Consider the following 14,954-nt stretch of genomic DNA (forward strand, 5'->3'; position numbering starts at 1 on the left):
GTTGATAATAATAAATTAACTACAGAGGAAAGTCAGTTTAGTAAGACAGAAGAATGAATGAAGCATCTTTAATAATATCAAAGTCATTCCAAATGTTACAGAAATTTGACAACCTGTCAGAAGGCCATCCATGGTTTTATTGCTCAGTGACTGAGAAATGTGTTCTTCCAAGGTCTTTTTTCTCCGTGTATCACTGGCATTCATTTCAGTAAACTTAAAACCAAGCTCTTCACAAACAAGCGTTGCTGTTGTGGTTTCACCAACTCCTGGGAAATCGCACAGAAGAGCTGCCTTTAAGGACGACCCATCTTGGTCTTTGTTGAAAAAGAAAGCTGTGCAAAATAAAAATGTTTAAAACTGTGATTCCACTACTAACATACTAACTGCATGTATAAGTGACTGTCGAGTGAAATAAATTCATCAAAGTTCATAAGTTACAGCTGTTTAAAAAAATGTATCTCTGAATGTGGGAATTAGGAAACATGTATTTATGTCATCAGTAAGTTGTACAAATGCACCTGGATGCACCCAAGAGAGATTATATTCACTAAGTATAATCACCGCACAATACATGTAGGATGCTCACTGGTGAGGAAATTTAAGGCATACAGCTGAAGTATGAATTAAAGTTACTGTGAAGTTATGCTCTTGTGCTAATTATTGGAGAGGTTTGAAACACCCACCTTTCAGTGCAGGTGATGATGATAGTGTTTGTGTTGTTGGAGATGACACAGATCTTTCACTCAGTTGTGACAAATCCCCTTCAGACTGATCTTTTCTCTGGCTGAGGGACTCCACTGGATCAGCTTTCTCCTTCTTTGTCTTCTTGTGCACACGTAGTGGTTCATAGCTGGTCTTATTGCCTGGTTTTGTTCTGACAAGCTCAAACAGACCGTCTTCATCTATTTGTAATGTTCCACATTGCCTCAGCCTTAACAAAGAAACCATAGTTTCCTTGTCCAGTAATGTTTAGCTGTTCAATGAAGTAGAGACAACCTTAAATCAGTTAAAGGGTCTCTAAACAAAGCAATGTTTAATGACCTCCTCAGCAAGAAATATAAGCTTATGCCTATGAACAAGAACAGCTCTTTCAGAAGCCAACAAACTTGCAAAAGAAATAATTAATTTCTTTCCTAACTTGTAAATTTTTCAGTTCTTGTTAGTTTGTTACACAGACTTATGAATTGTTCATTAATTGAGTTAATTTATGCAAATTTGCGGCAAGTTTCCCTTGTATTTTTGCAGAAAGCCGCAGCCCAGATTTGTTACAAAAATTTAAGGAAAAAGGTGCAACCTATATGTTAGTGTTCATGTTTTTGTTTTTTCCTTTTTTGATTTGTGTATTACAATGTACCTTAGAAAGTTTATGCTCTCCAGGATCCCGTCCCACAATGACATAACTTGTTTACTTGCTCACTGATTGGGTAACTTTTCCACCATATCTTTGAATCAAATCAGTGGCCTCCTCTCTCTCATAACTTTCCAAGACTCCTGTAATAACAAATGTCAGTCCATCCAAACAGTTTTCTGCTCCCTAAAAATTAAATTATCAAGTGCATGTATGATTCAAGATATGCAGACGAATAATTAATTCTTCCCTTGAAGACCTGCTAATACTGTCCAAACTGAAAAGTTATAAATGGTGAAAAATGAAAAAAACTCTGTAGATACACCATAAACATTTCAGATCAATGTCAGCATCTGTGCACCTACCCCTCCCCTAACCCAACAACTGTCAACTGCTTACAAGTGAGGGTTAATGTTGGATTAAGGGAGGGGTAGGTGGGCAGTTTCTTAGATACTTACATTGAACCAACATTTGAACAACAACTGAGAGTAAAAGGATAAAATACATTTTTTTGTTTAACCCTTTAACTCCCATGAGTGACCAAGACAGAACTTCTCCTTACAATAACAATACAATATCATGCAGACAAGTGATGAGAATAAATAATCAAGCAGGGGATTATTAGTTGATCCAAGACCAAATTCTCCAAACTAACATTACAAGAATTGTATGACAGACAGTAAGGAGAATAACTATTGACATCTCGGAGGTAAAAGGGTTAATCAAAGCATGCATTTTACAGTTTTTCATGTAAACTGTATCTGCAGATTTTCCAAATAAGCCTTAATTCTAATAATCTTCATTTTGCTTTGTCTTGCATCTCTCATTAAAATTTGAAAGGATGGAAAACAAACCATAAAGAGCTTGAGAGATAATAATAATTTCACTACCAGAAGAAATTAATATGTAACTTCTCCTGAGAATATCCATACATTATCCAGCAAACATGTAATGAGGATACTAAAACTTATCAAGTACATGTAGTTGTTATAATGATCTAACAACAAACTCTCATTATTAATTTACAGAGAAATGTGTAGAGCTAGAGGGGAGAAATAACAATCAGATCTTGGTCTTTGAAACCTACCTGAGGGATTTCCTTTGAACCAAGTGTCCTAGGATTATCTCTTGCCATAAAACCATGGTAGCCGAATTTTTTCTTTTCCAATGAGGGTGGAACATCAACCACTTCCTCTGATTTTGACACCTTTTGGTGTTCCTTGGGTTGGAGTTTCCTAACTAAGATCTTTTTTTCTTTTTTGGAGTAAAAGTTTTCTTTGGACTTGGTTTTGAGTCTCCCACCGGAGTTTCTGGAACTGTAGCAGCTTTGGCAGCCAGTTTGCTAAAAAGAGTTGTCTTTGGTACTTCCTGGATAAAATTTGAAGTGAATAAAAGTTACATGTATATCAAACATACTAACTGAAAAGAGTTGTCCTCACAAGGCAAGAGTTTTCCTAAATAGGAATGTTGATAGTGACAGACACCCTTTGAAAAATGGAGACAAAGTGGCAGCATCTTCCTGGATTGTCAAAGTTAAAATCACTAAGAATGTACCTAAAGTTTTGTCATCACAGTTACTGTTTAGTGTAAATTCTAGGCACAGTAATGGTAGTATTTTGATTATAGTATTGAAAGTAATGTTTTGTTGCAAGTATTGTTAGCAACGTGCATCTGAGTAAAAACCATCTAATTTCATAGGAGGACAAGTTTACATATACAACTGACATGTGCCACCAGTTTTACAAGTCTGAGTAAGCTTTTGGATCTTACACAAAGCCAAATTTAGTCATAAAATGTTAATGTTTCATCTTCAAGTACCTTATTCAAGTGCTTAAAGACACATACCATACACATGCAGGGAGAAATTAGATGCTGGTCACTGTTAGGGGTCAAAGGTTAAATGTATCAGCATAAGAGCAGTTTCCTATAACAGATCTAACATTCTCAATGCTTGATGGGAGAGAGGATAGACAAACAAACAGACAAACAAACAGACAAACAAACAGACAAACAACATTAACCTGGACAATTTTTAAGAAGCCAGATGCTTCTCCAGAGCAATATCCTACGTTCTAAAATAACACCATGGTTTGGTACTGAAACATCAAATATAATAAGAAAGAGCGATGCATGTTACCTCTCATTAACTTGCTGGACCTCTTTGGAAGCTGGCTTTTCTGTTTGTTCAAGAGACTTTTTTAATTTCTAAGACACAACTTCTTCCTCATCTGTAGAAACCACATCAAAATACAATTAAAGCATCATAATATCAAAATTTTATTTAAGGCACAGTGATCTCATGGTAAGTGTGCTCAACCCTGGATCAAGTGGATGGCTTTTTTTTCTTTGGCAAGCTAATACATAGGCAAGGTTAAAGGCCAGGTGATGTAAAAAAACCTGACCTCATTTTACCTCAAGCTCACCTGACACTAAATAAATTATTTTCCCTATTCAGCCCTCCCACTCCATCAATAAGGAGAGTCCCCTAAACTCTTTTGTAGAACTCAGTCATGTAAAAATATATTGTCTTTTCATGCATCATGAAAAATATCCAAAATCCTTTCACATTCACATGAAATTCAAAAAAAGAGAATTAAGCCAAATTCACAACTTAAAATTTTCACTCTTTCTCACCTGTTTATAATGCTGTTAATCCTACAAGTTTGGCTCTTTCAAATAACCTGAAATTCATCAGGGAAACAAAATGGTTTGTCAATCACATTTAATTCATAATTCTTCATTCATGGGTCGCGTTTAAATAAAGAAAAAACTGTTCAGATGGAAATGGAAGGATTATGTCATCTTTAATCAAAATTCATGAAAAAAAAATTGAAATCATGATTCCCTGCAAACAAAAAATAATAATTATTTACTTCTTGTAAAAAGTATAGGTACCCTCAATAATTAGACATAATTTCTTTACCTGAGTTCAAGCTGATTGGTCAATATTCTACTTTTCTTAGCTTTTGAACTCTCCTCCTTCTTTACTGATGTGGTTTTTCTAAAAGAGACATGAATGAAAGAGAACCAGGTTCTGAATACACCCTGACATCAGTATGTATATTCTCCATACTGTTCTCTATACATTTTCTGAGGCAATTACAAGGATAATTTTTTAAAATAATCAAGAGCTTTTATAGTTAGTGATCATTTCCTTGACTCTTGATTCAGGGGTGATATTAGGGTCCAAAAGTTTAACCCTTTAACTCCTAAGATCTGATTGTTATTTCTCCCCTCTAGCTGCTACACGTCTCCTTCTAAATTAGTCATGAGAGCTTGGCACTAGGTCAAGATAGCAGCTTCTAATTGATAAGTTTAAATATTTTCATTACCTGTTTGCTGAATAATGTGTAGACATCATAAGGAGAGGTTTCATGTTAATCACTTCTGGGAGTTAAATGATTAACTACAGCTGTATGAAAGGGAACAAAATTCAAGAAACAAATCACATAACTGATTTTTGGAGGAAGAGGATCTTCATCAGAATCTAACAGAGATGTAAGATTAATTTAGAAATAGGGTCAGGACATCATTGAGATGTTGTACATATCATTATGTGAATCTTTTTACACCCTAATTCATTTAGCGTCACCTAATTATCTCAGGCAGGGAGACCACTATAGCTTTAGCCAATTAGAGTGGATCCCGTCTTAACAATGACAAGGCCAGACCCCCCCCCCCAATTCCCAGTAAACAAGCCAGACCACATCACAGTAATCTTGTGAGTGGGTTCTTTAACGTCCCCTGCCTAACCAAATTGACTAATTAATAGAAGCAGGAGACAGGACCTACAGTTTATTCATCCTTATCCAAGAAGACTAGAATGTCTATCCATTTCTTGACATTGTAGAAAGGTAGCACATTCTCCTCAGTTACTTTAAGACCTTGAGTGTTGGTCCAGCCGGGGCTCGAACCCTTGACCTACTGCACAACAGTCCAGCGCTCTAACCAATTGAGCTAACCGGGAGGCTGTTTCCGTAATAATGCAAATTACAGTCGGAATTGACAAGGACACTGTACAGCACAGTACACCAGTAAAACAAAAACAGAGATGTAATAGTTTGTGTCGAGTCTCAATATCTGTTCCTTTGGAAACTGTTTGTGTTAACCCTAAAACATTACCTGAGTCAATAATGTTTTTTCCTTTCTTCTTCCTCTTCTGATTTTCGTTTGATTTTTGTTTTCAGGCAATGTCATCATCTTCACTGCTTGATACACTCTACCCAGAAAATCAACAATTACATATTTTTATTCACACAACGTGAGATAAATTCAATTCTTTGGACCTAACAATAACAACTGGATAAGATCAAGGGGGGGGGGGGGTGTTCCTCAGAGCACAACAACTCACAAAGCATTTTTCTTCCACCTCAGAAAATCAAGAGAAGACATCAGCATTGTGGAAAACATGGTTTGGGTTAGGTTTTGGCTTCTTTATAAGTCATCTTTCAAGTCAATCAATAATTTCAATTTCCCTTTAGTCTGAATAAATGCAAATTAACCAGTACTTCTCAAAATTGTGAAAATAATTAATAAGCATTAGTATTACATACAGCAACTGCTCTGCAGACTTAACAAGCTGCAGTTTGAACAAATTTACAGGGAATGCTAATGTCCACGATATTTCGAACTTGAGTGAAATTTAGGCAGCAGTGTATCACATCATGCTGTTTAGCTGTTTAACCCTTAAGCTCCCAGATGTGATTAACATGTAACTTCTCCCAAGACTATACATACAATGTCCAACAAAAGGGTTATGAAAAAAAATTTTTTCTTGATCTAAGAACAATAAATAACAATTTTGGCGAAATAAGGTGTCCTCCCCCCCTCCCCCTCCCCGAGAAGATAGATGGGAATGTGAATCGCAGAGTACATAGATACACATGATGATCGATTCAGTCAGACAGGGGCTATGTTATGGGCAGATCTTTTCTCCGTCACCTCTGAAGTCGAATTCACTGATAACATAAATAAATTTCTCTTACATAATACATTACTTACCTTGCTTTTCGTTCGGCTCTTTCCTACATCATGTTTCGATAATGACTTCGCAGTAGAATCTTTGCCGCGCTTATTTTCTACTTTCGAAGCGCCTTGTTTCGCTGCCTTTCCAGCAGAGCTAAAGAACGATCGAGTATCCTGTAAAAAATATGTAATTATAATTAAAACACCGGTTAAAAGACTGCCGCTGAGAACTAAAAAGGACTCACGAACCATTTTAGTATAGTGACATGTTCACATTACTCTCCTACATTTCTCGCCATCTTTGAAAATCCCCTATACTTCAGTCAGCGGTCACCAACCCAGCTAGCTTCCAGACTCCTGCTATTTCTCTTCCGTAAATTTTCTGAGAAAGACATTAATAAGATAACCATAATCTAATTCAAATTCAGGGAAGCAAATAGAGTTCCTCATTTGAAAGGAGCTGTCAGACGAGGGAGGTTGAACCACGTGCAATTGCCTCAATAGATTGCTTGGAAAATGGCAAATAGATCCCCGGAGAACACTTCTCAGGGGTACGTACTCTGTTGTGGATGTCGATATTTTCATAAATGAATGCGCTGTAGGTTCATGCAAGCTCGTTCTGTGATTTGGTTCTTTCGTTGCGCTGTCGTCTCCTCGAGGTATATCGTTTGTTTATTGAAAAATATTCAAATTCGCAGCGTGAAATTTGCAAAAAGTTATTGGAAGTGTTATACGCCGTCATTCAAAAACAATTTCATGTAATATAAAATGACTCTATAGAAAAGAGGAAAAAAACTACGTATAAAAGTTCTAACGATTGGACTTGAATGGAATATTGATTATTTATTCTTTCTTTGTACTCATGAGCCGTACAGGCGACACAAGGCATAAAACATTCGAGAAAATTATGAATAATTCATTACAATAACAAGTACAATAGTATAAAAGCAGAAAATTACTTACTGTTGAATTAATATGATGGCAGATGCTTGATGCTGATGCTTGATGCTTGATGATTGAAGAAGATTCGAAAAGAGATTCAACCACGATGTCCGAAGATCTCAGAAAGACACAAGGAGAAGCACCGGTCTATAAAAAACCTTAGGAGGGGTACCAGAGTCGGGATTCACATTTGGGGGCTCCGACGGGAAGGCACGTGTTATTGCACAAATAAATAACAAGTTTATTATTTATCTTCTTAAATGTTTTCGTAGCTCAAGTGGATAAGGTGTCTGAGGATGAGGAGGTCGTCAGTTCGAACCCCGTCGAGACTAATATTTTTTTCGTGTTAAAAAAAACCAACCAACCAAACATTTTTTGATATTTTAAATTTTTTTCATACTTTTAAATGTATTTTTTAAATTCTTTTTTATTTTTTGTGTGCCTCGCATGCCTCGCACGCCTCGCACGGTGCCTCGCACGCCTCGCTGCCTCGCACTTTGTAAGGACCCTACGATAAGTGCGCATTTTCCTAAACTTAAAATTACGCTGGTTTCTAAATTGTATCTTCTTGAGTGATAGCAGATGATGGAGTTTATGCGCAGAATTGGATACTACTAAGTCAAAGAGTTAATGTGACGAACGTTCAGCAAGCGAACTGAACTGAAATGAGCTGAACTGTTTTGTTTTGTGTGATTATTTACTATCGTTTAAATTCTATTATCGTTTCATTGTTCATTCTTTTAATCATTTATCAGAGTGTATTTGATCGTGTTATTAGCCGCCTATCATGTTTAAAGCCTGTTGCTTACATAATCTCTGTAGTATCACATATCGGAGTGTCGGAGTAAGTTGTCGGAGTACATCCATCTAGAGTTTTCTATCGGAGTTATTGGAGTTTTCGGAGTAACTGGAGTCACTTTCCCACGGAGTTTCTTTTACCCTTTTTACGCAGGATCAAACGTGAGTTTCCTTTGTACATTTAATCGCCTTTTTTTATCGTTACATTCATTTGTAATTTCCATAGAATCATTTCTGATTACGCAATCATAAATTTCCTTTTAGTTTTCACCGCATTGTAACACGTCGTACTCAATAAAAACTGGAATGAGACGGATGTGTATATGTGGTTGACACTCAACGTAATCCCAACACTTGGGTACGCGACAGTTAACGTTTGTAACCCTGTTCTTTGCGCCTGTCTTTCAAAGATCTGATGTCATACAATGCATTTAGTCTCTATTGTAAAACTAGAATCGACCATATCGACCATATCTCCGCAATTTTTTTGGGCTTACTGTGATTTACCGAACGAAACGAAACGAACTGAAAATATGAACATCTCCGTGGTGTTCTTTACTGAATACTCACTACGTTCGCGAAGAGATCAAATCCTCTTTTGTATTTAAAAAAGGAAACTGCGCCATTTAGCCATAAAATGCAAATCTATAATTAAAACAAAGAAATTCCGTGAGGCTGCAGTTGTGCAATTTACAAGCATCGATGTTCGTAGTCGATGAATAATTCGATTGCGTGACATGACATCTTGCCTGAAAAATATCGCGTGACTAAAGTTGCTTTGCAGCATGTTTCTGATTGGAAAATAACAATACAAAAGTTTTCGTTTAGTTTTCAGTAATAATACTGGTTTTCCTGTTATCATTTATGGGATTTGTGGACTGAACTGACCGATTCATCTTTAAGGAGTCATTGGGATTTTCCATATTTTTTTAAGATCGGTTTTTGTGCTAAAGAATTTCGGTTTTTTAGATTGGGTGTTCGTTGCGGTTTGCGGATTTTCCGTTCTTTAGCATTTGGTTTTCGGATTTCGTCTTAAGTACCTGTCTAATGGGCGACGGATTAAGTTTCCGATGAAGTTTTCGGATTGTCCTGTTTGGATTCCGTTTTCTCTTCGATCCAAGCGGCCATTATGCGCCTCCACTGATCTCGAATAGCCGCGAAACCTCTGTATGCTCCACTTGTCAACACCGTATCGGATCGATTAGGGTTTTGAGAACTAGGATATGAACATTTATCGGTTTTGACGGTTTTGCATACGGTTTTGGGTTCTGATCGAATCTTTTTTTGCGGTTTTGCGGTTGTGGATGATTTTTGCGACGGCTTTGAGGTTTTTAATAGACCCTCTCATATTTCCGTACAGTGGAGTTCCACACAGATTCTTGCTTTGCAAATTGAAAATCTCTCTTTCTAAAATTACAGATCTTCTTTTTCGTTCTGTTCCGTGTCTTAAATTACAGTAGACCTCGTTAAGTTATTTCTTTTGAAATTGCATGTGGAATTCTTTAATTTTTAATTTTTTTTTTTTCTGGAAGTAAATGCTGTTTTCTTTCTCACTTCACACTTGAATTTGGGACTGAAAGTGAGGGGAATGTGGGCTGAAAGGTGGGATGTTTGTGTTAGACAGCTTGATCCTGCCTTTGTCTGCATTATCATGTATTAACTTTTTAATTTTCCATTCCAGCATGAATTTTTAGTGTTCTGTAACACCTGTCTTTTCTTCTTGAATCCTAAAAATATAGCAAATTTATTTTAATCCAGAGATGTCTTCGTAATTTTGTTTTTTGAGACATGCTGACGAATTTTCAATCTCAAAAATTATCAATTTAGGTGCCCTACAGTTATCAAGGAGAGTCTGTTTGATCTTAGCCGTCTTCTTCCACCTGTAAGTGAAATACTGAAGTAACTCTCATCAAATAATGACAACAAAATTGTTTACATGCCACAATGATTTGATTTAGCGCCCTCCTTCCGATAAGCACCCCCTCTGGAATACGTGCCCCTCTCCCCCATGTTTTAAGTCAGAAAGGTTGAAAGGTGATGCTGTTTTGCTAAAACTTCATCTGTAATTTCATGCTTGCATAATTGATAATTATTATTACATGTATTGTTATTATTTTTAAGCTTGTCATTATTTTTATACTAGCCTTTGTCGATCAAAGGGTCAAATCTGGACTTCAAAACTGCAATGGATATCCTGGTTTGTTGATGTGAGTACAGAATTGACTAATAGAGCAAAAAGGTCAAGGCTTATATTGAAGGTTAACAAAATAATCATAGTTTGATCATAAATCATTGCGTACTTTAAGTAGTTGTACCTAAGTCTAAGTGACACCCAGCTACATGTACTTTTTTTTTGAAAAAGTTGCTACTTGTCATACAAGGCAAGGGGATGTGCTACTGGTTTGGGTGGCATTTTCACGACTCGCTTAGCTATAATGGGGTTACATTTTCAATAGAGTTACTAGAGTGGGGACTAACACATTTTCATGATTTGGAAAATTTTCATACATCAAAGTAAGGATTTACAAAAAGAAAGGTTCAAATTAGATTGAAATGTACCAGAATGTTAATGCACTGAAGATGAAAAGTAAAGTGTTCTAAATTCACGTAAACAAATGTGTTGCTTCATTTTAGGATCATGACCTACTTAAAAGACTTGGTTTTAACTAGATAGATGTATCTATAAACAGAAATTGACTAAGTTGGGATCACAAAAATTACATTTCTGGTAAAGTGACTAACTTAGCAGATGGGGTGTATAGTTGACCACAGAATAGACTATAATAGGCCATGTATTCGGAGAGGCCAGCAGCACATGGGTAGATGGGATCACTAAAATAACACTTCCTGTAAAGTGACTCACTTAGCAGATGAGGTGTATAATTGGTCACGGGGTGAGACTATAATGGGGCAGGTTTTCTGAGAGGCCAGTGGTATATACATAGCAAAAATTGACCCAAAAACTTCCTCATGCCTGATCTATCAGGAAATTGTGCCATTTCAGTCAGAATATAAACACAGTGCAATAATATGAGGCATTTGCTTATTGAATGGGTTTAATGGGAGTGTATTTTTAAGTGAGCTGTTTGGGTGCCACTGTTTTACCAATGTTTGTGTGGTTTCCTTTCAGACCATTTGATTTTTTAAGTTGTTTTGGCAACAGATTCACCTTTGCTGTTATGTTTGAAGCCACTTCCAGCACATGCCTGAATATATTTTTACAACCAAAAAATGGAATTTTCCAAATGCCTGACCCAGCTGGATGAGTGCAGGGTAAGTGGTCATACCATGGCAACCTGATTTTGAACAAATTGAGTGTTTGTTTGTTTTTTTTTGTTTTTTCTCTCACTGTTAAAATCATTTTAAAGACTATAGTAGTTATAGGTTAACTCAGTCATCATGGGCCAGTATTAGTTTATGAACAAATTTTAATATTGTTATATGGAATTTAACATATAGTTTAAATGACTATGTGGAAATACATGCATTGTCAGTAGTGTTTTCAGACATTTGGTTTGTGTCTTGTGCCAGCTGTTAGCATCTGTGCAGTATTCGTTGCGTTCTGCAGAGTTTGCAGCAGTACTGCTGTGGATGTTAGGGCCTTGTGGCCATTCTCATCCAGCAGTATACCCTATCAGTGCATGCGTTGTTCCACCATGTGCCTGTGTTGTGTTTGCTGTTCTATAGCATGGGATTCTTGTTCTTGAGGATAGCAGTTCTTGGTGTTTCCTCCCCTCAAACCTAACTGCAAGGTTTCTTTTGCAGTGTTTATTTCAGCAAGCTGCCACTTTCGCATTGGGTAGGCAAGTTGGTGTTCTAGCACCTTAGGGTGTGACTGTAGTTGCAGCACCTGGGCCCCTTGGGCACATAGTTTCCATTTGGGATGTGGGTGTCAACTTGATATTAAGTTATTTATTTATTTATTTGGAATATTTAGACAGGCTGGCTCAGTTCGGCTTTTAAAAGCAGGGTTAAATGTGGGCCTCTATAAATGATAACATTAGGCCAGATGACCACACTTGGAGCCACATTCGTTACTCTTTGTTGAAGTCTGTGAGGTCTTTTGCTCTTTAACTCTCAAGATCTGATTATTAATTAATTCTCCCCTCTAGATGCTGCACATTTACATATTCATTAGTTATGAGAACTTTTCTGTTAGATCAAGAAAACATCTTCTACCTGAGAAGTCTGGGTATTCTCATCACCTGTTTGCTGGATAGTGTGTGGATATTATAGGGAGAAGTTACCTGTTAATCATTTCTGGGAGTTAAAGGGTTAATGCCCCCTGCTTATAACCAGTACAGAGAAGATGTAGGAGAGTATGGGGCCTATGATTTATCATCCTTAGCCAAGAAGATAGAACATCTGACCATTTGCAGATGTTGTATCAGAGGCAGCACATCCTCCTCAGTTATTTTAAGAACCTAAGTGTTGTTGTGGTCTGGGGCTTGAACCCTCAAATACCAACACAGCCATAACACCTTTTTTGTAATGTAAAAAGAAATGACAAGGACATATCCAAACCAGTTGCTAGATACTTTAATCTCCCTAATCATTCGGGGGAGCATATGGCACTTTGTGGCCTTTCCCTACATCTTGGTAGTTTGGAGGGCTGCAAAACTCCAAAACAAAAATTATCTTTCAAACAGGCACTCTTAAGCTCCATGGTATCAATGAATGCTTTTCATTCAGCTAATTTATTCTTGTTTTCTCGTCACCATATTCCCACCAATAGCATAGCTCCATTTTCTGCTTATAAATACACACACAACCCACAATTCCTCCAATTTCTCTGATGAAGGGCTATTGCACTCAAAATGTCAGCTTTTCAACTCTATACACAGTGGCCAATTTACATTATCAACTCAGTCAATAATACTAAATTACACTGTTATACTCTCCCCCTGATGCAGCACCACAGTTTCTTTAGAAACTTACCCCGTTTACCTGCTCAGCAGTCCAGCACTCAACATGTGCAAGTAGAAAAAAAATTTTCCCTGTTTTAATCAGTTTTTCAGGATATTGTCACTGTTCTTGTATACAGGATCCTGTTCTACCCATTTTTTGCCTGTCTGACAGCTGAAAACAGACTGGTTGGGTCCTTGCTGGGTTCTCTTTATGTTACAATCAGGTGAGCAAGCTATTACTTTGTTTATGAATACCAATTTAATCAGACTGTGAGTTTGATTTTTAATTAGCAAAGACAGTTCTCAGAACTCTACGGTTGCCAATCCATAATTCAAATACTACTTTAATGTGGAATGTTACTCTTGGCTTTGAAATAAGTGATGTTTGTGTTAATTTTGGACCATGTTTTGTACACATGTCCTGGTAAATAGGGAACACAGCATGGCTTACAAGAGAAACAATAGACTAATTTGGTTCTCTCTGCTTAATTAACCCTATCAGCCCCAAGGGTAGTAAGCATGTAAGTTCTCCCTCCAGTAATATTGCTGAATCATTCATTGAGAATAAAAAGAAAAAGATTCCTAACTCAAGACGCTCTGATTGCAACATGAATTCTTCTTTTCAGTACTAAAGGAATTATATAGTGAAGAGTCTAGAGAATATGGATATTGATGTTAACACTTTAATTCCCATGAGTGACTAAGACACAATTTCTCCTTACAATATCAATATAATATCAAGAAGACAAGTGATGAGATTAAAGAAAAATATCAATTAGGGGATTATAAGTTGATCCAATACCAAATTCTCCAAACCAACATCATAAGAACTGTACAGTAGACAGTAAGGAGAATTACTAATAAGATCTAAGGAGTTAAAGGGTTAAAACAATATAGCCTCCTGTGAGGCTCTTTTCGCTTAACTTCCTCGCTCATTAACCAGTAAGGCCTTACGATATCTAACTAAATGAAAATTTATCGTCAAGCGAAACTTAAGGAATATTTTCTTTTAACTCCTAGAATTGGCATCAAAGCATGCTTGCTGATGATTCCCCTGCTGGGTTTCATGTGGCTATTCGGTCTTCTCTCGCCTGTACATGAAGCTTTCGCTTACATCTTCACCACTCAACTCTATTCAGGTGAGTGTTCGATGATATCTCTCAATAGCATTCAACCTCTATTATTATGTTACTTTCTGATCAAGTGAGACACCGTTACAATGGTCACGTGATATGTTTTTGGAATTGTGAAAACAAAATTTTTTAACCATGCAAGAGAAGACAGACTTCTTTTTCAATTACAAGATATGTAATTTTCCTTCCTTCTTGAAAATCTCAATAGATATTTGACTAATTTGTTTGCATATTTAGAAATTAATGATCCCGAAATCATCTTTATGCTGCAGGGTTTTCTGATTTTCGCTCTACACTGCAAGCGAAACACTCAAGTAAGAAAAAACATTAAACTGATTATTAACTCCATATCATCAAGTTTTAGTGCTTTGATAGATATCCGAGTAGTACTGCTAAGAACAATATTTCATGTTGCTTGTCTATCTGCAGATCAGAGAGCGATTCAAAAGAGACATGAATATCGTTTTTCTATCTTCTTCAAAGGACAACTATACAAGGAAGAGCTCACAGGTCAATCTAAGTGAGGTTGGGGATATATAGGCAGTTGAATTGCAGTCTTTTCTAAATTTGAATCGAAATCGCACTTAACTGGATCCAGCCAACTGGAAATAACAGTCAATTACTTGGTACAAGTACTTACAGCGATTAGTCGGTTGCAATCGGTCTGAGTTGCAATCTGCAGGTAAAAGAGGTCATTCCGTTAATCTTTGTTTAAGCACTCAACTAGTTGTAAACGTAACCTAACTTCATGATTATAATCGGACATTTTCAGGCAAGATTCGACGAAATAAACCAATCTATAATTTTTTTTATATTTCTAATGGCTCAGTATGCTGACGACTATCCATCGAATAAGATTAC

At 36.7% G+C, this 14,954-nt stretch overlaps 1 protein-coding gene and 2 long non-coding RNA genes across 3 annotated transcripts in view; 1 reads left to right on the top strand and 2 right to left on the bottom strand.

Moving 5' to 3' along the window:
* LOC149052105 (replication factor C subunit 1-like) overlaps positions 1-14,954 on the bottom strand; it is a 255,440-nt gene continuing 240,486 nt past the window's right edge. Inside the window, exons 4-11 of the mRNA XM_089183117.1 lie at positions 4,681-4,760; positions 4,272-4,349; positions 3,983-4,029; positions 3,486-3,576; positions 2,436-2,716; positions 1,355-1,534; positions 684-973; positions 1-332 (exon numbers count right to left, since the gene is read on the bottom strand). Of these exons, the coding sequence (XP_089039243.1) occupies positions 16-332; positions 684-948 (582 nt within the window). The 5' untranslated portion in view covers positions 949-973; positions 1,355-1,534; positions 2,436-2,716; ... (2 more) ...; positions 4,272-4,349; positions 4,681-4,760 and the 3' untranslated portion in view covers positions 1-15. The remainder of the gene's footprint in view (positions 333-683; positions 974-1,354; positions 1,535-2,435; positions 2,717-3,485; positions 3,577-3,982; positions 4,030-4,271; positions 4,350-4,680; positions 4,761-14,954) is intronic.
* On the bottom strand, positions 5,466-6,632 carry LOC149052106 (uncharacterized). The gene is made up of 3 exons (XR_016181238.1): positions 6,563-6,632; positions 6,350-6,487; positions 5,466-5,567 (listed from the first exon to the last, which is right to left on the bottom strand). It is a non-coding gene; the product is annotated as an uncharacterized LOC149052106 (long non-coding RNA).
* LOC113667651 (uncharacterized) lies at positions 7,884-8,365 on the top strand. The gene is made up of 2 exons (XR_003445907.2): positions 7,884-8,215; positions 8,318-8,365. It is a non-coding gene; the product is annotated as an uncharacterized LOC113667651 (long non-coding RNA).

This window comes from Pocillopora damicornis, chromosome 1, assembly GCF_964200805.1.
Source record: "Pocillopora damicornis chromosome 1, jaPocDami1.2, whole genome shotgun sequence".
NCBI lineage: Eukaryota > Metazoa > Cnidaria > Anthozoa > Scleractinia > Pocilloporidae > Pocillopora > Pocillopora damicornis.